Source organism: Coregonus lavaretus (genome assembly GCF_964263955.1).
Source record: "Coregonus lavaretus genome assembly, contig: HAP1_SCAFFOLD_4022, whole genome shotgun sequence".
Taxonomy (NCBI): Eukaryota; Metazoa; Chordata; class Actinopteri; order Salmoniformes; family Salmonidae; genus Coregonus; species Coregonus lavaretus.
Window position 1 is genome coordinate 29,430 of NW_028161693.1, and position 25,565 is coordinate 54,994.

General features: G+C 45.2%; 1 protein-coding gene across 1 annotated transcript; it reads right to left on the reverse strand.

Annotated features, from left to right (window-relative positions):
• Positions 1 to 10,401: 10,401 nt before the first annotated feature.
• Positions 10,402 to 25,461, reverse strand: LOC311120212 (uncharacterized protein). Its single transcript, XM_084194826.1, has 14 exons — positions 25,339 to 25,461; positions 24,175 to 24,303; positions 23,615 to 23,743; positions 23,062 to 23,190; positions 22,196 to 22,324; positions 21,448 to 21,579; positions 16,018 to 16,146; positions 15,710 to 15,838; positions 14,567 to 14,695; positions 13,838 to 13,966; positions 13,398 to 13,526; positions 12,632 to 12,760; positions 12,201 to 12,329; positions 10,402 to 11,717 (listed from the first exon to the last, which is right to left on the reverse strand). Exons 1-14 carry the CDS (start codon positions 25,427 to 25,429, stop codon positions 11,608 to 11,610), a joined length of 1,752 nt encoding a protein of 583 aa, XP_084050952.1. The 5' UTR covers positions 25,430 to 25,461; the 3' UTR covers positions 10,402 to 11,607.
• Between the last annotated feature and the right edge of the window lie 104 nt (positions 25,462 to 25,565).

The following is a 25,565-nucleotide window of genomic DNA, read 5'->3' on the forward strand; positions in this document are numbered from 1 at the left end:
CCTCTTTATTTGGGGCCATGTTGTGGGCCATGATGGATGAGGTGGGGAGATGTGATGACCTGGCTCATCGCTCAAATGCTCAATAAGACTTCCCATCCTGCAGGCGTCCCTGTCAGAACCCCCCTTGCCCCTCCTCATCCCTCCCACACCCCCTCTGTCACGGCTCGCATATCTTGGCGGACATTGTGGCTGGGAAGCCCCACTCCCTTCCATTGTCCAGTCATGAGTGGGTGGTTAGAGTGGGGGGGGGGTTTGGGGGACTGACAGTGGCTGTCCCAAGCCCTGACTCTCCAACACACTTACAGTGGCTCTCACCAAGCCTAATGGATGGGATGTTTTTTTAAGCGGGCCTCGTCGATCAGCCCCGCCGTTCCGTCAGTCCTCCTCCGAGCAGCTCCGCGGGGCGTCCAGCTTTGATGAGGTCATGGCGGGTCAGGCAGCGTTGATGAGGTCAGTGTGGGTCGTCCAGCATTGATGAGGTCAGCCTGTGCGAACGGTGCAGGGTCGTAATGGAGTGGAGGTGATAATAGCCTGGAGTATAGGAGGAGTATAGGCTGTATGGACCAGAGGGGACAGTATGTATGTATGGACCATTACTGACCTGCCTCACCACAGGGTCATGACACACCCTGCACTACACCCTCTGCTGGAGATGATAATAATAACAACTTAAAGACATGCTCTGGAACTTTGGCAACTGGATGTGTCAATGTGTAGTTCATACATGCATAATCTATGAGCAGAATTACTGTCTTACCTCAATTAGCCACAAAATCCCTAGTTTAAAAGCAACTGTTTTCTGGAAGCTGTGCAGCGCCATTTTCCCTACATTTTCCCCAACGTGGGCCAGCCCCCTAGAAATTCGAGTTACAGCCAATGAGCTTCAGCCCCTTGCCATTTGAGTGACAGCTAGCAAGATGCACACCCAGCAGAGAGAGAGAGAGAGAGAGAGAGAGAGAGAGAGAGAGAGAGACAGATGAGAGCAATGACGTGCTGCACATATCTGCACAGATATGAGGTAGTACGACATTTTCGGGGACCCGTTTCGTTTCTTGAGTGATACTTTCAGAACTACTGGCTAAAAAGTATGCAAATCTTATGGAGAGTCTCTTTAAGTGTTTTCAATCTCATGCTCAAAGGCTAAACTAAGATACTTGTCATTGTAAAGAGCACTAGCCAGGCAATTACATCACCAAAGTCGAACCCGTAGACCAAAGAGGGGCCATTCCCTCTTGAAATAACTCCAAAATATGAATTGAAACTAGGGTAGTGTGTGTATGAATGTGATTGAGTGTGTGTGGGCGGGGGGGGGGGGGCATGGGTCCTGGTTTGGCAGTGTACCCTGTTGGGCTCCTCAGCATTGCTAATTTGATCATGGTGGATTAGCATGTCAGTGTCGCCCATGCCTCGGCTCACACTTAATCCACACGCTGAGACCCGTTATTACCGCCATTAACCCACAGCTCCACATAAAGACCTCTGTGTGTGAGAGTGGGGCTGGCAGGGCCGAAGGGACACTGTGTGTGTGTATGCATGTGTTTACCCAGGCTGGGGGAACACAGAACAGCAGTGTGGATTAGTTAATGCGATCTGGTTTATTTAATTGCAGTGTGTGTCAAAGAGGCGGGGTGTGTGGTGCCCCCGTGGGGTGTGTGTGTGCGTGTCAAGTGTGTGTGTGTGTGTGTGTGTGTGTGTGTGTGTGTGTGTGTGTGTGTGTGTAGTAGTAGTGGGCTGTGGCGGTCCTCTCCTCAGTAGGGCTGGGAGCCACTCAGCTAATGGGGAAGCTGGCAGAGGCTCAGAATCCATCAGGCCTCATTATGGCATCGCCCCCCTCCCTCCTCTCTCTGCTGCCACTGCCACCCGCCCAGTGGGCCCTTGTGTGGCACACTGTCGCTCGTTCACTGGAACATACATCACGCCCCAGAGAGAGAGAGAGGCGAGGGGCCGTCGCAGCTGGCTCTCATACTGATTAACTTGGCACCCCTGCTGACTCAGATGCCAGGGGAAACATCGTTGAAGAGGAAGGCATGGGTGTGTACAGTACAAGGGGGGTGGAGGGTGAGGGGCGTGGGGGTATGGAAAGGAATGTGCTTGCTTGCTTACAGTTGGCACCAAGCAACAGCCAAAAAGGGGGGAACTCCAACAAATCATCACACTGAGTTTTTGTCTGGTTGTTCAATAGTGGCAACACCCCCAATGTTTCCCTACATCCCTGGGTGCTTGTGTAGTGAAGGGATAAGCCAGCCATCCAGCCTGGTCAGGCTACAGACAGGACAGCCTACCCAGGCATATCCTCTCCTCTCTGGGAGCAGAGAGCTGCTGAGCTCCTTAAGGCTCCTGGTGGTTTCATTACGCTATTTGTTTTTCTCCCCAGGGGCTATTGGTCATTAGTGTTATTGATGGGGGCTTTATTGATGGGGGCTCAGCGTGGGCCAGCTAGAGGGATCAGCTAGAGGAATCAGCTAGGGGAATCAGCTAGGGGAATCAGGAAGGGGAATCAGCTAGAGGAATCAGCTAGGGGAATTAGCTAGAGGAATCAGCTAGGGGAATTAGCTAGAGGCATCAGCTAGGGGAATCAGCTAGGGGAATCAGGTAGGGGAATCAGCTAGAGGAATCAGCTAGGGGAATTAGCTAGAGGAATCAGCTAGGGGAATTAGCTAGAGGAATCAGCTAGGGGAATCAGCTAGGGGAATCAGGTAGAGGGATCAGCTAGGGGAATTAGCTAGAGGAATCAGCTAGAGGAATCAGCTAGGGCAGGGGTGTCAAACTCATTTTAGCTCAGGGGCCACATGGAGGAAAATCTATTCCCAAGTGGGCCGGACCGGAAAAATCATGGTATATATAACTTAAAAACAACAACTTCAGATTGTTTTCTTTGTTTTAATACGATCAACATACAACATAAAGCTGGAGCCTGAGGACAGTGTGTCCAAAATAGTACAAGCACAACATCACTATTAATCATAAAACACGTCAAGTTTATTTGAAAATTCTAAAGAAAAAGAACACACAAACACACAATGCCTCAGTGATTAACAGAACTGTTTCACAGATCACAGAACTATATCAGGGTGTCATTTCTCAGGCAGAAATGTAGATAAAAATAATGAAATCCTGTTCACCAAACAAGTGCAAGAACCACAGAGTCAAGAATAGGTTAAATATACAAATAAAATAAAATCAATTAAAAACAATAGCAAATCAACATAAAAACATATAAACATAAAGCTGGAGCCTGAGGACAGTGTCCAAAAGCACAACATCACTATTAATCATAAAACACCTCAAGTTATTTGAAAGTTCTGAGGACAAAGAACACACAAACACACAATGCCTCAGTGATTCACAGAAGTATATCACAGATCACAGAACTATATCAGGGTGTCATTTCTCAGGCAGAAATGTAGATAAAAAGAATGAAATCCTGTTCCCCAAACAAGTGCAAGAACCACAGAGTCAAGAATAGGTTAAATATACAAATAAAATAAAATCAATTAAAAACAATAGCACATCAACATAAAAACATATAAACATAAAGCTGGAGCCTGAGGACAGTGTCCAAAAGCACAACATCACTATTAATCATAAAACACCTCAAGATATGTGAAAGTTCTGAGGACAAAGAACACACAAACACACAATGCCTCAGTGATTCACAGAAGTATATCACAGATCACAGAACTATATCAGGGTGTCATTTCTCAGGCAGAAATGTAGATAAAAATAATGAAATCCTGTTCCACAAACAAGTGCAAGAACCACAGAGTCAAGAATAGGTTAAATATACAAATAAAATAAAATAAATAAAAAACAATAGCACATCAACATAAAAACATATAAACATAAATCTGAAAGCGTTGCTTAAACTCCCGTAACAGTCCCGTTATTTTATCTTTGAACCGCTTCATGTCTGCCACATGTTGGGTCGCGCACACATTTTTCAGACAGGGGAAGTGAGCTGCATCACCACCGGCAAGTTGCGTCTCCCACAATGACAGCTTTAACTTGAAAGAACGTATGCTGTCATAATACTGCGTGACAACTTTGTTGCGCCCTTGCAGCTGTTTGTTCAAGTTATTCAGGTGCTCTGTAACATCCACCATAAATGCAAGGTCCTGCATCCATTCTGCTGAATGAAATTCTAACACTGGTTTGCCCTTTTCTTCCATGAACTGTTCAATTTCTTCTCGTAAATCAAAGAAACGCCTCAGCACAGCACCTCGGCTTAACCATCTTACCTCAGTGTGGTATGGCAGGCCATAGATGTGGTCTTTCTCTCTGAGAAGGCTGTCAAACTGACGGTGATTCAGGCTTCTGGATTGGATGAAATTAACAGTTTGGATGACCACCTTCATGACGTTATCCATCTTTAATGACTTGCAACACAAAGCCTCCTGGTGCAAAATACAGTGAAAAGTCAAAAAATCACGTCCTCCATTTGCAGATTGCACTTTCTCTCTGAACTTTGTCACAACGCCTGCTTTTTTCCCGATCATTGAGGGCGCACCATCTGTAGCCAGGCTGACAGCGCGGGACCAGTCCACTCCGACCCTGTCCAGCGCGCCGACGAGTGCGGTAAAAATATCAGCTGCTGTCGTTGTATCTGTCATCGGCACCAACTCCACGAACTCCTCGGTGACGGTCAATGTGTCATCAACTCTGCGGATGAAAATGGCCAGTTGTGCAACATCTGTAATGTCCGTGCTTTCATCAATTGCAACCGGAAACGCAATAAATGACTTTACTTTTTGCTTCAACTGGCTGTCCAAATCCACTGAAAGATCGGAAATCCTGTCTGCAACTGTGTTTCTTGTCAGGCTGATATTTGCAAAAGCCTGCCGCTTTTCAGGGCACACAATCTCCGCTGCCTTCATCATGCATGTTTTTACAAATTCACCCTCACTAAATGGTTTTGAAGCCACTGCGATTTCATTAGCAATGAGGTAGCTAGCTTTCACTGCAGCGTCACTGATGTCTCGGCTGTGAGTAAACACAGACTGCTGTTTCTTCAGACCCGCCAACAGTTCATTCACCTTCTCTCATCTCCGCTGTCCTTGAAAGTTGTCATATTTGTCGGCATGAAGACTCACATAGTGGCGACGAAGGTTATATTCTTTCAGCACTGCAACATGCTCTGAACACACCAAACATACAGCTTTCCCATTCAATTCCGTGAATAAATAGGATGACCATTTTTCTTGGAACACTCTGCACTCTGCGTCCACTTTTCTATTTTTTGACAGAGACATATTGGGGCAATGAGGGTGCCAAAGCACATAATGTTAAAAGTAGAAGCCGTAATAAATATCGCGGGCAAAACAAAGTAGCTCATTGGCTGCACGTGCTTGACCTACTTGCTCTGCCCCGGTATAAACAGTTTGCTTGCTTAACACAATTGCTATTGCGCCATCCAGTGGACGCAATTGGAACAGCAGTTTATTTAATTGAAAAATTGCAGCGCATATTTATTATTATTTTTTTTTTCAAAATCATCTCGCGGGCCGGATTAAACCCGTTTGCGGGCCTGATCCGGCCCGCGGGCCGGACGTTTGACACCCCTGAGCTAGGGGAATTAGCTAGAGGAATCAGCTCGGGGAATCAGCTAGGGGAATCAGGTAGAGGGATCAGCTAGGGGAATTAGCTAGAGGAATCAGCTAGGGGAATCAGCTAGGGGAATTAGCTAGAGGAATCAGCTAGGGGAATCAGCTAGGGGAATCAGGTAGAGGAATCAGCTAGAGGGATCAGCTAGGGGAACAGGCCAAGGGAACAGGCTAGGGGAACAGGCCAAGGGAACCACCATGCACATGGTTTTAATATGAAAAGTCTTAATCAGGGCAGGCGTGTTAGTGGAACCACTTTGAGTTTGTTGTTGAAATTCTCTTGGAGTTGGTGAATACCGGAAGGAAGACTAGGCCTACCAGTCTCTGTGCGTCCCAAATGGCACCCTATTCCCTACATAGACAATGTAATGTAAATGTAAATAGCACACTACATTTGACCAGAGCCCTGGTCAAAAGTAGTGCACTATATAGGAATTAGGGTGTCATTTGGGACAGAGAATGATTCAGAACAAAAACATTCAGATATCCCCCTCACACATCTCTATCACACACAGTGTTCTCTTGGTCAGGTAAGGAGAGTCAAGTTCATTAGTATAAAGTCTTGTTTTTTGCACCATGCTCAGCGCCATCCAGTGGTGGACAAAGAACAAATGTACCAAACTGGGTTTGTCTAGAAAATATAAATTCACAAGAGCCCCAATTCCGACCTGAGTTAAGTGCACATAAATGGAAAGCTATTGCCTTTTTATGCACTTTTCTCTCTATGGCCCGATTCTGACCCGAGTTAAGCGGGCATTAATGGAATGTTATTCATTTTTTATGCACTTTTCTCTCTATACTTATTCTAACCTTGAACTTAAGCATGAGAATAGCATGCTATTCTCTCACTATTCATACATGGTGGAGATCTAAGAAATGTAGGTGTGTCGGAGGAATGTCTACAGGAAAAAGCATCTACTTAATTTTTTCCGATAGAAATAACAGCATTCTCCATGCACTGTAATTTATAAATGGATAAGAGCTATTGATATGAGCTAGGTAAAGGAGTAATCCGTTTGGAGAAGGGGATTGTAAATGCACATAGCAATTGTTTTAGATGATTTTCCCTTATGATACCTGGAGATTAATGTGAAACTAGCCACATGGACGCAAACTGAAAATTATATCAACATAACATGTATTGCGGCCCCTTTTCCACAGTGAAATAGGCTATAAATAGATGTGCCGTTATTCAGATTCTTTTTGGTGTGCCCTCATAATTTGCGTGGATGAAATTTGGACACCCAATCTATAGGCTTCTGTAGAGCTGAACCTGCAGAGTTGATGTATGCGCATTAGGACGCTTCTATTAGAGCCTTTTCTCCTTTTACAATTTGTATCATGTTCAATATTAGCCACTATCGGGAGCGACCTTCAGTAATACCCACATACATTTATAACTGTCACTTTAGTGTTCGTTTTCTTCTATTTGTAGCTTACATTTTGCATCATTCCATTCTATTCCGTTTACCTTTCTTTCCTCTGTCATGTCTGTGTAGTTTTTCCTGAGGGTCGCTAACATTAGTGGATCATATCAGGCTAATGTTGCGCAATAATTTGCAACATGTAGCCTATTTGAATCATTATGGATCTCAGATCACACGTAGCAGGTTAAAGCTGGAGCCTGGGGCACGGTTCACAGACGACTGGACCGTTGTCACACAGTTCCATGATTAGTGAGAATTAGGGTAGATTTATAGGACTATTGTTCAACCATTATTGTACACTTTTTTCCACCTTCCAATATTTCATGATTTGAACTTAAATATGACATTTACATTTACATCATTTAGCAGACGCTCTTATCCAGAGCGACAACTTTCAGGATGAATCAAACATAATAATAATATAATAATATGCCATTTAGCAGACGCTTTTATCCAAAGCGACTTACAGTCATGTGTGCATACATTTTTACGTATGGGTGGTCCCGGGGATCGAATCCACTACCCTGGCGTTACAAGCGCCATGCTCTACCAATTGCGCTACAGAGGACCACCACTGTATTTTTTATGAATCAATATATTTTGTGCATAAAGGCTCTCCAAACCGGATTTTTTATGATTCATACATAATTTCCTAACCCTAAAATTTGCCTAAATAATCTAAAATATCAGAGTATTTTTTTTATCTACCAGTTGGTGCTGAAACAGAGACAAAGATGCATTGATGGCATTATTTCATTGATCCCTATATTCTGAACCCGTTCTCTCAACGTATTCTAGTCTGTCGACAAAATACAAATTAAAGGTACACCGTATTTAAGTGATAGCTTAAGATAAATGTACTGAAAATCCTATTGAATGAAAACTCCACAAGAAAATCTGTTGGCCAGCAAGTGGGAGGGTTTTCAGCAGTTGAATTACATTTATTCAGCATGCAATGGAACCATGCCTGGAAAGCGCGTCATGCACCTGCATAAGGTGTCTGAATACCAACTACTGAGAAGCACTTAGTAGTGGGGATGTTGATGTTATAGTTTCAATGAGCAAGGAAGAGGCAAAAAGCCTGATATGGACAGTGATGGTGCAGAGATGGCAGGAGCAGTGGAATAGAGATACTAAGGGCTGGCATTTATTTCAAGTACAGAGGAAAGTCAGGGAGGGGAGGAAGGCAGCAAGGGACAGAAGAGAGGAGGCTATTTTTACAAGATTAAGGGTGGGACACAGCCGGTTGAATAAGACTTTAAATGTGATAGGAAAGCATCCAACAGGAAAGTGTGATTATTGCCAGGAAACAGAGACCGTGGAGCATGTATTGCTACAGTGTGGCCAGTATCAGAGGGAAAGAGAGAGGATGAGATCTAGTATGAGGGAGAAGGGGATACAGGAAATTAGTTTAAATAGTATATTGAGTAGAACTTCATTAGATATAGTCTCAAATATGTTGTTATCTTTTTTAAGAGCAACGGGGCTGGCAGGTAGGATTTAGTTTCTCCCTGACACTGGCCCACACTCCAGTACAGTAGGTGGCGGTAATGCACCATAACGTTGGATCCCAACCGCCGATAAACCCCACCGAAGAAAACAACTATTGAGAAGTGCATAGGTAAGGCGTGCGTGAGAAAGGCATAATTGTGCTCTACACTTTCACACTTATGAGGATTTATTATCATCACAGGGCCTTCTTGATTCAACAGAGAGAACATTTAGTTGTTGGAGTAGATATTGTGGGTTGATAGTGATAATAATTCAAGTAAACTACACACATTGTCAGACTAGAACAGATAAATAAACAAAGAATGCCTTTACATCCCTTGCTTTGTGTTAACGGTCAGTGTGGGAGAGTACCTAGATACCCATCTTTTAGCAGGCTTGGCATTTCACATTTATTTTCCTACGCAACAACCAAATAAGTGGCGCAGGACGACGCGTTGAAATGATTTCCTGGTGTTTTATCGGAGCCGCTTGCTTTGTCAGTTCCAGTTCAAACGACTTGCCCTCGTGGGATCTAACTGAACACAGAGGGAGAGCGAGAAGTAGGCTAGTAATCTTCACGACATAAGACAGCGAAGTGATAGAAATCGCTCGTTGCCGAGAGAGTGGAGTGTACGCTTAATTACAGCGAAAGAGTACCCAGATGCGATCTTAACTTGCAACGGGCTATTTCATCGCCGGTTTCCTGCCTACCCCTCCTCCTAACCCCCTCCTGCTCTGATCACCCTCACTTGGCCCTGAAAACCCTGCCTGCTCCCACCAGGACCACAGTGCTGTGTTGTGTTCAGGCCTGGCACAGCCCAGCCTCTGTCTAGCCCAGAGAGATTACAGTAGGTCTGTAGTGAAGGGGTAGTAGTATGGTGGGGAGGGGAGGGGAGGGGATGGAGGCCTGTATAGGTGGGTTTGGGGATGGAGGCCTGTAGAGGTGGGGGCGGGGGTGAGAGGTAGATAAATGATGTGCAAGGAGCCCTTTAGTGATGGGAAGGAAGAGGTGGATAAAATATGGGATTAGGGTTGAGGAGGATAGACAAAATATGGGATTAGGGCTGGGGATGGAGGGTTACACAGGGGAGACTGGGGGTTGAGAGGTGGATTAGAGATGGGGAGGGAGCTGTGTGATGGAAATGGTTGGGTATTAAAGCTGGGGAGGTGGATAAGGGCTGGAAATAGAGCCCTCTGTGGCCACCCAGGTCTGGGAGGATGGATGGCCTCTGTGGGGCTGTTTGACTGGAAACAGGTGTGTGTCATCTGAAAATGAAGGCCCGGCTGATAAACATTATTGGAGAACATCTGTTGCTTGTCATAACACGGGTCCAGGCCGAGCAGCCCCCCATCCATCAGCCAGGGGCTCGGTCTTGCGCTCGCGGCCCAGCTTGCACATCACTCACCCGGGGACGGAGGCGGCCGATGTGGGCTGCCTGGTCCACGCCTGGTCCAGACACCTGCCCGGCGGCGGATGCTGGAGACGCTCCACTGCACTTGAGAAATGCCTCGGACGGACGTCCCAGCCCCCCTCCTCCCCTCCACCTCTGCTACGCTCAGGTGCCCCAACCCCCATCCACCCACTTTCTGACAGGTATCGTACCAGATAACGGTCTGGCTCGTTGCGCGCCTCTTGACCTCCCTGGCTGATCTGCGGAGAGCCTGTGCTCCCTGGCCTCCAGTCCTCCATCACTGCTCTGTGACAGGCCATCTCGGACCCCCTCTACTCTCCCCCATCTAACCTCTCCACGCCCCACTGCAGTGCCTTTCTCTAAGCTCCCAGGCAGAGGACCCAAAACCATGCTACACTGCTCCCAAATAAAATGGCCTCTCTCCTAAATGTGGTGATGCGATGTTAGGGACAGAAATACAGACAGATGTACCACATTTAGTAAAAAGAGAATTTGATAAAAATTCAAGATGTATCAAAATAGCACCATTTACATAAAGCCTGCCATCAGGCACATAGTACAGTACATGTTATGAGTGGTATGAATGGCAATATCCTGAGGTACAGTTCAAATGCTTTGTAATATTCAAAAAACCCTTCTACATGAAACTATACTGATTAATTGGCTAAAACAGACTTCTATAGGTCATATTGTCATTGAACTGATACAGTTACAGTAACAGCAGTAATTAATTGATATGTGACTTTCCTGATCTGATAGTACAGTAAGTGATCTTATCAAATCAAACATACAACCAAAAGCAATTTCTAAATATATTAACACTTTATGACAAGCAATCAGGCACACACTGTCAAAAGAAACCAGTAAAATACAACACACAATATTCTCACTGTATATGATATGAGAGTATGACAGAGTTCAATGGACTGACAATACCAGTGGACACTTTTGGAGTGATGGCTGTTGCACAGAAGATTGTGCTCCCATGTCAGTCTGACCATTGATTCGGAGGGTAGGCCATGGGTAAGCAATAGGAGGCTGCAGGCTTTTGTTCCAGCCCAGCTCTAACACACCTGATTCCACTAATCACCTAATCATGGTCTTTGTCAATCACGTGTGATAGTGATGGTCTGCACACACTGTGCCCCTCCAGCACCGTAGTTGCCCACCCCTGTACTAGACTGTACAAAGCTGCATGGTGGGGAGGACAGAGACGTTATGAATGTACAGGAAGTGTTTGACCTGTGGTTAATGACAGGTTCGAACAGTTAACTTAGGGCAGGGGTCCAGTCCTGAGACAATCAGGCAGGGAGTGTCATAGAGCTCAGGTGACATTTCCAATGTCCACCACCCAGCAGAATATCAATGTTCCAGCTCCTCTCTCTCTCTCTAACTAAACTGGCATTCTGCACCTTTCTGCAGGCTCCCAACAAGCCATTGCACATTTCTCAACCAAATGTGCAGAATACAGGTGTAGTCATAAGAATACATTGCCTTGTGTGTCTGGTCCAGACCTGAATCACCTTCTGGCTGTATACCTCTGTCCATCTATCCATCTCTCCAACTGTACACAGCCTTCCCATGATGCCCCAGGATCCCTGGGGCGTCATGGGAATATTTAGGGCACCTTGTTCAGTGTTCAGTGTTTGAGACGTCTGGCAGGAGTATTTGGGATGTCTAGTTTGGGATATGGGGCCTCCAGCGGAGCTCAGAGTGGGAGAGACCAGACGGACTCTTCAGGGAGGGAGAGAAGCCCAACGCTGGGACCTCTGCAGTCTCTAGGAGTCCTGAAAAGAGAGAAGAGGCAGACAAAAATACATTTGGCACCTTCTAAAAATCAAAAGCAAATGTTCTTTGGCGTTCGGGGAGTTGCTGGTGTGCTAGGGTGTTTGCTGGTCGATCTGGACAGTCTCCCGTGAGCTGGGCTTGTTGGGAAAACCGAGACAGCTTCAAGCCAGACACCCCTCTGGGTGTGGATTAAAATAACTGTCAGAGGCCGGAGTGGCAATTGAGGGAGACAGGGAGACACAAAGAGCTGAAGGCCTGAGCCTGACACACTATTTCATGAAAACCTGGTTCAGCTTTACAGCTCTGGTCCTTGGTGTCTGCTGTGATGGGCGGGCGGTAACACTCACTCATCAGGGCGATGTGTGTGTGAGGTGTGTGTCTGTGCGTGTGTGTATTTGTGTTTGCGTGTGTGTGTGTATGTGTGTGCATGCATGTGCGTGTGTTTGCATGCATGCATGTGTGTTTGTGCGTGTATACAGTACCTTCTGTGCATGTAGGGCCCAGCCAGGTAACAGGACACAAGCAGCGGCCATTACGAGCGTCACACTGGGCCTGATGGGAACACTGGCACTGCAGGGAGCAGCCCGGACCAAAACGATCTCCTCCACAGTCTGATGGACAGACAGGAGAGACAGAGAGAGAGAGACAGAATGACAGAAAAGAGAGGAAAGAGTGGCAGAAGAAGACACAACGAGAAAAAGATGGAGGGAGACAGCACGCAAAAAATAAAATGGCAGATTAAATACAGTAAATGACTAGTTCTTTTTCTATTAGGTAAAGGCATATAATACATACACAAAACATTACAAATCAATATGTAGCAGCCGGTGAAGTCTCTCTTTGTTGTACAGGCCTACCTAAGATACAGTACTGTAAGAGATAGAGTGCTGTTGCAGTGTAGAGGAGGTCATACCTTTTTCACATCTCTGTCCAGTCTTCCCTGGGGGGCAGAGACACTGTCCCGTGGCTGGATGACAGGGGGCCCCTCCAACACAGTCACATGACTGCTGACAGCCCTCCCCAAACCGGCCAGCCTCGCACCCTGGGACAGACACACACAGACACGCACACGCACACGCACACACACGCACGCACACACACACACACACACACACACACACACACACGCACACACACACACACACACACACACACACACAGGTGTGTCTCTATTACTTCATTATAGAGGGTAAACTATCTGGCTGTCTTGCAGCTGCTCTGCAGTGCTCTCCTGCTGGGGCTGAAGTGGGCATGTAGGCCCTCACACTGAGCTGAGGAGCCCAAAGCAGGCAGGAGGGAGGAGGGAGGAGGCCACAGAGATGCAACAGGAATGCATTAAACAGCCTGTCTCCGCTGTGGCAGCCTGGAAACACTTGTATCTCATCAAATAACCACGTCTGCCTGCCTGTCTGCCTGCTCACAGAGATGTGCCAACACATGCTCATATTCATACTGTATGTACTCTCTCGCTATCGTTTTCATAGACATGCACGCACACACTCACATTACCAAAAATGCCATCATAAATGCATATGTACAGTATGTTTGTAATACACACACGTATGGCTTTTCTTGTTATTAAAGAGAACTGAAGTGCTGACCCTCCTGTCTCTATATGAGAACAGAGTGTGAATCAGATTGTGTGATCTTCACCTCCCCCTCTGTCATCCAGTACTCACGTCTCTGACACTGGGAGCCATGATAGCCAGGCGGACAAACACACCGGCCCGTCACATGATCACATGTCTGTCCCGCCCAGCAGTCACACGGACGGGCACAGTTCTGTCCGAAGAAGCCAGAGTGACACCCTGGGGACAGGATGACAACACAGGAAAAAGCTTTGTTGTTAGCTTCTCATACAAGAGCACAACCAATCATCACAATCAGGGTCATGTTCATTTGGCACCAAATGTTAGAAAACAGATTGAAACAAGAAGAAACTAACAATAAGAAACGCTCATTTTCCTTTTTTGTTGGAAATGTAAAACATTGTGTGCCCACATGAACACAACCCACCTCCTCTTTCATTAGAAATATAGGACCAGGAGTTTTTCCTGGACAGGTCACATGCTGAGGAAAAACTCCTTGCCCTAACCATAATTACAACAATCCAACGTACGGTGTTCACAGGAGTGTCCGTAGTGTCCGGCTGTGCAGCTGCAACAGCCAGTGAAGCGGTCACATGTTCCGTTGTTCTGGCAGGGACAATCCAGTGCACAGTCTGGTCCATACTTCCCCTTGGCACACACTGGAAACAAAGACATATGGTAGAGACATACAGTAACAACAACACAACACTCACAACCAACATACCTTCTGTCTGTACTTTTACCACAGGCGGCTGGTGGCACCTTAATTGGGGAGGATGGGCTCATAGTAATGGCTGGAACGGAATGAATGGAATGGTATGTGGTTTACATGTGTTTGATACCATTCCATTCACTCCATTCCAGACATGATTATGAGCCGTCCTCCCCTCAGCAGCCTCCTGTGACCTGTAACTGATACTGCACACATTAATAGTGGAATTACGTAATATAAACATAGAGACACACTGTAAGCCAGGGATATGGGAAGTTACTGTGCTCACAGTGACTGCTGGTAGCTACTATTCATAATAACACAAGTCTTCATTGTTTTGTCATGGCTGTTGGGTCATCTAACATTGTTTCAATGTTGTAACAAAACTTTAACTTCAACAAAGCAACTTCAAGAACAGGCAGGTAAACTAATGTAGTACTGAACCACAATTAAACTCAGCTGACCCTTTGCTCTGCCAGAAGCTACTTTTAACCTGACGTTATACTGACGTTATCCTGATGTTGTGTTGATGTCATCCTGAGGTTACCTGTCTCACAGCGTGGTCCTGTCCAGCCCAGCCCACACCTGCAGCTCCCATCCCTGGGCTCACACAGCGCTCCGTTCTGACACACACACGTGTTCCTGCACTGCAGGCCATAGCGCCCCCTAGGGCAGGCTGGAGGAACAGCAAGGCTTTAGATATTAGTAATTATCATCATCATCATCATCATCATCATCATCATCATCATCATCATCATCATAGCACTACCAAGGCCAGCATTACATGTAGTTCTGTTCTTTAGCTACCCAGCCAGCAGTGAGCCCACCACACAGTTAAACACACACACTGCACACCAACACACACACAAACACACGTTTATTTAAGCAACACTTAATTAGCGAGATGGCAAAGTGGTCTCATTTAAAATAATAATCATGTTTCTCTGGGTAATTTAGATTGGGAAAACAATAAGCGAATCACTTTGATTCCCCTGTTTATTTATTTGTTTCCTCGCCAACGCCATCGACACGGAACATGGAAAACGAGCTACTTATAGGTCTCTGTAAACATTCAACACAGGAACATAAACAGTGGCACGTCCACAGACGTATGGTGCTCACTAGGAGAGCAGAGCGCTTACGAACACCATCATCTGTAATGGATGGAAACTCCCGTTTGCACCCCAGTGGAACTGCTGATAAACGGCGAGATTAGAGAAACTCAAGAACCCTGCTTCTGTTCTGCAGGAAAATAAGAGCCTCTGATCATTAGTATTTTTCACTGAGGAAATGGAGAATTTTTAACTAAATACACATTGAAAGCTAATTTGGTTGGTTGGGTCGATTCCACAGGAGGCTGCTGAGGGGAGGAAGGCTCATAATAATGGCTGGAACGGAGCAAATGGAATGGCATCAAACCCATGGAAACCATGTGTTTGATGTATTTGATACCATTCCATTAATTCCTCTCCAGCCATTACCACGAGCCCGTCCTCAACAATTAAGGTGCCACCAACTGTCAACTGTCACCAGTTGTCAATCAGACTCTGTGTTCTTGATGAGTTCATAGCCTGCTACAAACATTTACTGGTGCATGATAAACAGTTACGGACTGGGACCAAAAACTGGTCTTTACATCCTCAATGGCCTATAGACATAAGGTTAGTTATGAGGTAAAAGTCATTATTACCTTGCTGGCAGGACTGTCCGATTTTGCCTGGGGCGCAGATACACCTCCCAGTCACAGGGTGGCACTGCCCTCCCTCCCCACAGGAACACAGATGGGCACAGTCCTTCCCATAGTGCCCCGCCAGACAACCTGGCAGTACGAAGAAAGACATGAAGGCAGCATCTTTTCTTCCTCCCTTCGTTAAAGGACTAATTCCTAGCAGAACACTCTGTATATCTTTATTCTATATAGAAGACTCTGATTCATAGTCAGAATGACTTATCAAAGACTGTTCATTTTCACCCTTGACAGGTATGCTGCAGACTTACCAGTGCTGCAGTCAGCTCCTAGGAAGCCAGGTGGGCACTCACAGGTCCCTGTCTTAGTGTCACAGCGACCGCCATTGCTGCACTTACATCTGGCCTTGCAGTTTGGCCCATATGAGCCCTCTCGACACTCTGGTAGGGAGAGAGAGAAAGAGAGACAGAGACCATATTCACATTAAGGATAACAAAGGGACATTTTCAAGAGGTTTTCAAGAGGTTCTCGGAGGTCGCGCATGACACTCGCCCAAAAGTTGCACCCCTCCGAGCAGGGCACTGTAAACATAATTTTTTAGTTGAGCTCAACACAATACAACATACTACACTATAAATGGTAATACATTTACATTTTAGTCATTTAGCAGATGCTCTTATCCAGAGCGACTTACAGTTAATGCATACATTATTATTTTTTTCATACCCCCTGTGGGAATCGAACCCACAACCATGGCATTGCAAACGCCATGCTCTATCAAATGAGCTACATCCCTGCCGGCCATTCCCTCCCCTACCCTGGACGACACTGGGCCAATTGCGCGCCGCCCCATTGGTCTCCCGGTCGCGGCCGGCTATGACAGAGCCTGGATTCAAACCAGGATCTCTAGTGGCACAGCTAGCACTGCGATGCAGTGCCTTAGACCACTGCGCCACTCGGGAGTAGCAGAGCAATGTTTTTGAAACAGCTGAAATGTATAGACATTTCCCTTATATTTGAGACTTGTTTTATTGAGTTTTTACCTGAAATTGCAGTAACAGCCTGTTACATTCTGAAACGGTCGCAGTAGCTGCCGGCTGCACTGAGCCACGTAAAACTATGGAAGCCCATTCCCGCCACCATTTTTGAAATGTGTCATCTAGAATAAATATGTGACAACATATCAACAATTCCCTATGTATAGTGCCTTCAGAAAGTATTCAAACCCCTTTGTTATGGCAAGCCTAAAAGTTTGCTTAACCCTTTGAGCATGGTAAAGTTATTAATTACACTTTGGATGGTGTATAAATACACCCAGTCACTACAAAGAAACAGGCGTCCTTCCTAACTCAGTTGCCGGAGAGGAAGGAAACCGCTCAGGGATTTCACCATGAGGCCAATGGTGACTTTAAAACAGTTACAGAGTTTAATGGCTGTGATAGGAGAAAACCAAGGATGGATCAACAACATTGTAGTTACTCCACAATACTAACCTAAATGACAGAGTAAAAAGAAGGAAGCCTGTCCAGAATAACAATATTCCAACACATGCATTGTGTTTGCAATAAGGCACTTAAATTAAAACTGCAAAAAATGTGGCAGAAAAAATTACTTTATGTCCTGAATAGAAAACGTTATGTATGGGGCAAATCCAACACAACACATCACTGAGTACCACTCTTTATATTTTCAAGCATGGTGGTGGCTGCATCATGTTATGGGTATGCTTGTCATCTGTTTTTTTTTTAGGATAAAAATAAATGGAATAGAGCTAAGCTCAGGCAAAATCCTAGAGGACAACCTGGTTCAGCCTGCTTTCCAAAAGACATTGGGAGACAAATTCACATTTCATAATAACCTCAAACACAAGGCCAAATATCAAATCAAATCAAACTTTATTTGTCACATGGGCCGAATACAACAGGTGTAGACATTACTGTGAAATGCTTACTTACAAGCCCTTAACCAACAATACAGTTCAAGAAAGAGTTAAGAAAATATTTACCAAATAAACTAAAAATAACAAAAAGTAACACAATAAAATAACAATAACGAGGCTATACACAGGGGGTACCGGTACCGAGTCAATGTGCGGGGGTACAGGTTAGTCGAAGTAATTTGTATATGTAGGTAGGGGTAAAGTGACTATAAATAGATAATAGACAGCGGGTAGCAGCAGTGTAAAAACAAATATACACTGGAGTTGCTTACCAAGACGACATTGAATGTTCTTGAGTGGCCTAGTTACAGTTTTGACTTAAATCGGCTTGAAAATCTATGGCAAGACTTGAAAATGGCTGGCTAGCAATGATCAACAACCAAATTGACAGAGCTTGAAGAATTTTAAAAATAATAATGTGCATAATAATGTGCCCTGGCTACCACTACCCCGGCCACCAGCTCTGCACCCTCCGCTGCCACTTGCCCATGCCCCCCCCCCCGCTTCTCCTTCACACAAATCCAGACAGCTGATGTTCTGAAAGAGCTGCAAAATCTGGACCCCTACAAATCATCTGGGCTAGACAATCTGGACCCTTTCTTTCTAAAACTAGCCGCCGAAATTGTCGCAACCCCTATTACTAGCCTGTTCAACCTCTCTTTCGTAACGTCTGAGATCCCCAGAGATTGGAAAGCTGCCGCGGTCATCCCCCTCTTCAAAGGGGGTGACACTCTAGATCCAAACTGTTACAGACCCATATCCATCCTGCCCTGCCTTTCGAAAGTTTTTGAAAGCCAAGTTAACAAACAGATCACCGACCATTTCGAATCTCACCGTACCTTCTCCGCTATGCAATCCGGTTTCCGAGCTGGTCATGGGTGCACTTCAGCCACGCTCAAGGTCCTAAACGATATTATAACCGCGATCGATAATAGACAGTACTGTGCAGCCGTCTTCATCGACCTGGCCAAGGCTTCGACTCTGTCAACCACCGCATTCTTATTGGCAGACTAAATAGCCTTGGTTTCTCAAATGACTGCCTCGCCTGGTTCACCAACTACTTCTCAGATTGAGTTCAATGTGTCAAATCGGAGGGCCTGTTGTCTGGACCTATGGCAGTCTCTATGGGGGTGCCACAGGGTTCAATTCTTGGGCCGACTCTTTTCTTTGTGATGTCGCTCTTGCTGCTGGTGACTCTCAGATCCACCTCTACGCAGACGACACCATTCTGTATACATCTGGCCCTTCATTGGACACTGTGTTAACAAACCTCCAAACGAGCTTCAATGCCATACAACACTCCTTCAGTAGCCTCCAACTGCTCTTAAACACTAGTAAAACTAAATGCATGCTCTTCAACCGAACGCTGCTTGCACCCGCCCACCCGACTAGAATCACTACTCTCGACGGGTCTGATCTAGAGTATGTGGACAACTACAAATACCTAGGTGTCTGGTTAGACTGTAAACTCTCCTTCCAGACTCACATTAAGAATCTCCAATCCAAAGTTAAATCTAGAATCGGTTTCCTATTTCACAACAAAGCCTCCTTCACTCATGCTGCCAAACATGCCCTCGTAAAACTGACTATCCTACCGATCATTGACTTCGGCGATGTCATTTACAAAATAGCCTCCAACACTCTACTCAGCAAATTGGATGTAGTCTATCACAGTGCCATCCGTTTTGTCTCCAAAGCCCCATATACTACCCACCACTATGACCTGTATGCTCTTGTTGGCTGGTCCTCACTACATATTCGTCGCCAAACCCACTGGCTCCAGGCCATCTATAAATCACTGCTAGGCAAATCCCTGCCTTATCTTAGTCATTGGTCACCATAGCAACACCCACCCGTAGTATGCGCTCCAGCAGGTATATCTCACTGGTCATCCCCAAAGCCAACACCTCCTTTGGCCGCCATTCCTTCCAGTTCTCTGCTGCCAATGACTGGAACAAATTGCAAAAATCTCTGAAGCTGGAGACACTTATCTCCCTCACTAACTTTAAGCATCAGTTGTCAGAGCACCTTACCGATCACTGCACCTGTACACAGCCCATCTGAAATTAGCCCGCCCAACTACCTCATCCCTATATTGTTATTTATTTTGCTCATTTGTACCCCAGTATCTCTATTTGCACATCATCTCTTGCACATCTATCATTCCAGTGTTAATACTAATTGTAATTATTTTGCACTATAGCCTATTTATTGCCTTACCTCCATAACTTGCTACATTTGCACACACTGTATATATATTTTGTTGTATTTTTGACTTTATGTTTTGTTTTACCCCATATGTAACTCTGTGTTGTTGTTTTTATCGCACTGCTTTGCTTTATCTTGGCCAGGTCGCAGTTGTAAATGAGAACTTGTTCTCAACTGGCTTACCTGGTTAAATAAAGGATAAATAAAAAAATAAAATAAAAATAAAATATTGTACAATCTTGGTGTGCAAAGTGCTTAGAGACTTACCCAGAAAGACTCACAACTGTAATCACTGCCAAAGGTGAATCTATGTAATCAAGATATATTAGTGTTTTAAATGTTAGAATTTTTCTTCCACTTACAGAGTATTTTGTGTTGATTGCTGACAACAAATGACAATTAAATCCATTTTAATCCCACCTTGTAACGCAACAAAATGTGGAAAAAGTCACTTTTTTATTGATTGAAACACTATGGGATGGTACATATCATGCTAACATCATGCTTTCATTTGTGTTTGGAGCTCATTATCAGTTTCTAAGTTATAATGTCAGCAAGCTAAATGTCCCTTACCTTGAGCTAAGAGCTTGTAGGTTTTCTAAACCCTTGTGGGGCATTTAAGCCCTGAACAATGCCTGACAGGTAGCTCTGTCTCCAAAGCTGTGTGCCACCCCCAAGACCACAGCCAATCGCATGCAAGCAACAATGCAGCTAACTTGGCTAGTCTTGCGAGCGAGTGAACTAGCCAGCTAGTTAGCTAGGTAATAATAAAAATATAATATGCCATTTAGCAGACGCTTTTATCCAAAGCGACTTACAGTCATGCGTGCATACATTTTTGTGTATGGGTGGTCCCGGGGATCGAACCCACTACCTTGGCGTTACAAGCGCCGTGCTCTACCAGCTGAGCTACAGAGGACCAGGTAGTCTTATTAGCTTTAATCCCACCTTGTAACACAACAAAATGTGGGAAAAAATAAGGGGTGTAAATACTTTCTGAAGGCACTGTATAAGTCTGGAGATTATGTCTAAGGATAACCAAAATAAATTGGTAAATGACGATGCCTCTGAACCGAAGACATATGTGTTGGCTTGTGGGAAGACAAGGACACTGACTTTTGAATACCAATTTAGACCCAATCACCATCTCTTCAAAGTAAGTTACTACATTCTGTCCAGTTTGTAACATTCTTTATGAAATGGGCTTTTAAATTATGTGTGTTTCAATATAGTGAGTATGATAAACGAACAAAAATACTAATACTAATGGACCAAAATACCAAAGAATCAGAGTTTACAGGCTACCACAACCAAAATTAACCCGGGGCCATTTTTAGCCTGTCCTGCACGGAGAAACTGAGAGATAGAGAGAGGACAGAGAGAGAAAGCGAGAAAGAGACAGAGACAGAGAGAGCGAGACAGAGACAGAGACAGAGAGAGCGAGACAGACAGAGACAGAGAGAGCGAGACAGAGACAGAGACAGACAGTACACTTACTCAAACTCATTCTTTGCATAGTGCACTGCAATTCCATTGTTGTATCCACACAATCATTTAAAACAAAAATCTGTTCACAACAGTAGTCACTACTTACTGAGTTCACAGCGGTTGCCGTAGTAACCAGGTAGACAGACACACCTTCCAGTGACAGGGTGACACTGCTCATGGTCCCCAGAACACTGGCACAGCTGGCTACAGTTCAGCCCGAACACACCTGATGGACACGCTGCAGGAGACACAAGCATGTACAATAAAGACTGGAGGAGATGTGCATAGAGGCATGCATGCGCGCGCACACACTAAAACACTCAATATGATCTGGTTTACATTGCAACATGGTGTGTGTATGCTTGTACATTAATTTCCAAACCCAATCTCTATGCAGACATAATAAAATGTAAGCACTCACTCACATTCAAATACCCATTCACACTCAGACAATGCAGTAGTTCACAGACACTCACATAGTCACACAAGGGAAGATAAATCTACGAAACAAACATGTTTTTTCCCTCCCTCTCTCTCGGCTGAATCCACAGCACTTACTGAGGCAGCGTGTAGGACAGATAAGAAATGACTCCAGACTAAAGAGGCAATTACAGCGCTGTCATTATACATGTCTGCCTTCCAAAAGCCCTTATCCACCCAGGAGACAAAAACAATGTCTCCTGTTTTACTTGGCAACCCGAGTGTAACATTTATCAGATGTCTGCTGAGTGTGTGAGGGAAAGAAGGGAGTGGGGGGAGATGAGAGGGGGGGATGTGTGGGGTGTGTGTGTGTGTCTGTGTGAGCATGTGTGTGTTTAAAGAGAGGGTGGTAAGTGGTAGTGATGTGCTCTTACTCTCCTCACAGCCGTTCCCAGTGAGACCAGCAGGGCAGCCACATGTCCCAGTAACATGGTGGCAGGACACCCCAGACTGGCACTGGCACCGCTGGGCACAGGAAGCACCGTAGACCCCAGGCAGGCAGGCTGGGGCACATCAGACACACATCAGACACACATTTATCACTAACTAAGGTATATTCACTTGTCACTTCCAAAGTTGTGGCAAAATAGCTTAAGGACAACAAAGTCAAGGTATTGGAGTGGCCATCACAAAGGCCTGACCTCAATCCTTTAGAAAATGTGTGGGCGGAACTGAAAAAGTGTGTGCGAGCAAGGAGGCCTACAAACCTGACTCAGTTACACCAGCTCTGTCAGGAGGAATGGGCCAAAATTAACCCAATTTATTGTGGGAAGCTTGTGGAAGGCTACCCGAAACGTTAAACAATTTAAAGGCAATGCTACCAAATACTAATTGAGTGTATGTAAACTTCTGACCCATTGGGAATGTGATGAAAGAAATACAAGCTGAAATAAATCATTCTCTCTACTATTATTCTGACATTTCACATTCTTAAAATAAAGTGGTGATCCTAACTGACCTAATACAGGACATTTTTACTAGGATTAAATGTCAGGAATTGTGAAAAACTGAGTTTAAATGTATTTGGCTAAGGTGTATGTAAACTTCCGACTTCAACTGTATCTATCTCAGTCCCAGGTAAGTATTCAAATGTGTTCAAAACATGTATGGATTTGAAAAAAACGAATGTCCATTTTTTTCTATGGTAATTGACCTCTCATAGTATAAAGTAAGTATGCATGATTTGATAATGTGTTTTTTCCAAAGTGGCCTTTCCGGCCCCTGTCCAAGTCACACTCACGTTTGTCGCACTGGGCCCCTCTCCATCCTGGGTGACATTCACACCTGCCCGTCACATGGTGGCAGCTTGTCCCGTGGTCGCACTGACACCTCTGCTCACACCCTTCTCCATGGAGACCGTCTGGGCAGGCTGCAGCACAGACATATGGATGGTGTTCAGTAGGGCACAACATAGCAATACGGTTTAGAAACGGTCTGAAAATGAAAATCTGTGTTCTTATTTGAAAAGTACAGGTAGGACTTTCCCATTTCATTATGTTTCAAAACGTTTTCTCCCTTCAGAACAAGACCCAACTGCAGTCTCCTTAAAGACAGAAACATGAAAGGAGGAGGAAAGATGCATTTGGGTATATCTCAATAGTCATTAATGGCTCTCTTTCCTCAACTCCATTCCTTCATCAACACTGATCTGCAAGAACAGGGTAGCAGAAAGCATATCTCTACGTTGGCTTCTGAGAGATTGCTTTCACCTATCCAAAGAGATGAGGGAGGAAGCCAGTCTAAACTATTGGGATGCACCCCTTGCATTTGGAAGTAGTGATGTCACAGGTCACCTGTCTGACAGTGCTCTCCAGTCCAGCCAGGGGGACAGCTACACCCCCCAGTCACTCTGTCACACTGCCCTCCATTCTGACAGCTGCAGGTTTGTGTGCACCCCTCTCCATAGGGCCCCTCCCCACAGTCTAGGAAAGGCAGAGAACAGAGGCCTCAGATCACACAATATATCCACCACACAATGAGCTGAATCCTAACCAGGAATCCATGTTCCTGACTGGGGCTTTCTAGTAAATCATGCATTGATGTCAATGGGAGATTTGCACAAGAATTCGATCCCAGGTTAGATTTGGACCAAAGTGAGTACAGCTATGAACGCCCTCAATCGTACAGACCAAACACACATACAATAAACCGTTTATTCATATACTCACCGACTGTTCTGATATTTCATCATAACTGGAATGTTTTACGTAAATATATTCTGGTAGAAGAAAGATTTCAGTTCCATGCAGAGCTCCTGATGTTCTGGGTTAGGTTAAGTTTAGGTTAAGGTTAGGTTAAGGTTAGTTTAAGGTCAGACTGGGCCCTATACTGAGTTTACCGATGAGCCACTCACCCTCTTGGCAGCTAGCTCCGGTCCATCCGGCTCCACAGCTGCAGCGGCCGCTGACGTGGTCACAGGTGGCCCCATTCTGACACTCACAGCTCCGGCTGCAGTTCTCCCCAAAACCACCCTCAGGGCAGGCTGCCTCCCACACAGGACAGGATGAACAGTCATATACTTAAATACAAGTCAGCATTTTATACAGTAGCACTCAACATGAAGTGGTCTGCTCTACTGAAGTCTGCACACAGATATACAGATGTGGAATCTTAATTTGAGCCAGTTTGCTACATAATAATTCACATTTCCTGTTGCTGCAGGATTATTTTCCTGCTGTAGCAAACTGGCTCAAATTAAGATCCTACATCTGTATGTGGTTTAGCCAACTCCTTTTGTCATTCACTGTCAAACATATGCATAAGAATGACAAGGGACACGATGGAGCGGTTGACTAAAGCAGAAACATATCTGATCTATGGAGAGATATGGCTTAAATGTACTTGTCTTGTATTTCTTGCTTGAGATATGGCCAAATCCATATGTTTGCGCGTTTGTATAGAGCACATTCATTTGACCTATCTGAACTAGTCACTAATGATCAATGTCTGAAATGAAATTACATTTGAGTAACGGGAGAGATGGGAAACCAACTAAACCACAGCAACTTGTCATTAAGTCACGCAAGTGGGTTTGGGCTGACTCTTGGCTTCGGGTAATCAGGACCACAAAACATGCGTTGGGGAGGCCAGGCCCTCTCGAATAAGACTTGAGAATGACATAGTCTGAACTTTAAGAGGGCATTTCACTAGATCCATTAAAACTGCATGAAGACTTTGTGGAGCAGCGAATAGAGACTTTGAATGAGAGTACCGAGGGTAAAACTGATGGTCCTAAAAGAGCTTTGCCAAATAGCTCCTTTAAATGCATCCCTATAAACACGTGGATGTATTTATCCAGAATCTGACCCAATTAACAATGTACGCTGGAGGGACATCCTACCAGCCCCCTGCACCCCTCCCACCCCTTACGCATCCCTAAAAAAGGAATTGGCAGGGTATCATTAAACAGATAATTGTTCTCAAACACATGGGAGATGGTATTTAGGGAGAGAGGATGCCGTGATGGGTTGGTAGAGAGGCTCCCTCACACCCTGTTTTAATGATGTGGCTACCCTACCCAGAATGCAGTGTGGTCCCGACCAGCCAGGGGTGCAGAGGCAGGCTCCTGTGATGTGGTGGCAGCGGGCACCGTTCCTGCACTCGCACATCTGGCCACAGTCAAGACCGTAAAACCCGTCCGGGCACACTGCAAGCCAAGATAAAACATCCTCTGGTTAGGGACTGGCAGCTTCACACACAGAGGGAAGAATGCCAACTTTTTTTTCCCCCTCTGTATCTCTCTCT

What these genes read in the sequence shown, in the direction of transcription:
- LOC311120212 (XM_084194826.1), bottom strand. Translation starts at nt 25,429, where the DNA reads ATGTGCGAGTGCAGGAACGGTGCCCGCTGCCACCACATCACAGGAGCC. An exon ending in GGGACCACACTGCATTCTGG is followed by an intron (nt 24,304 to 25,338) that starts GTAGGGTAGCCA and finishes TGTGGGAGGCAG; the next exon opens with CCTGCCCTGAGGGTGGTTTT. An exon ending in CGGACAGTCCTGCCAGCAAG is followed by an intron (nt 14,696 to 15,709) that starts GTAATAATGACT and finishes CTGTTCCTCCAG; the next exon opens with CCTGCCCTAGGGGGCGCTAT.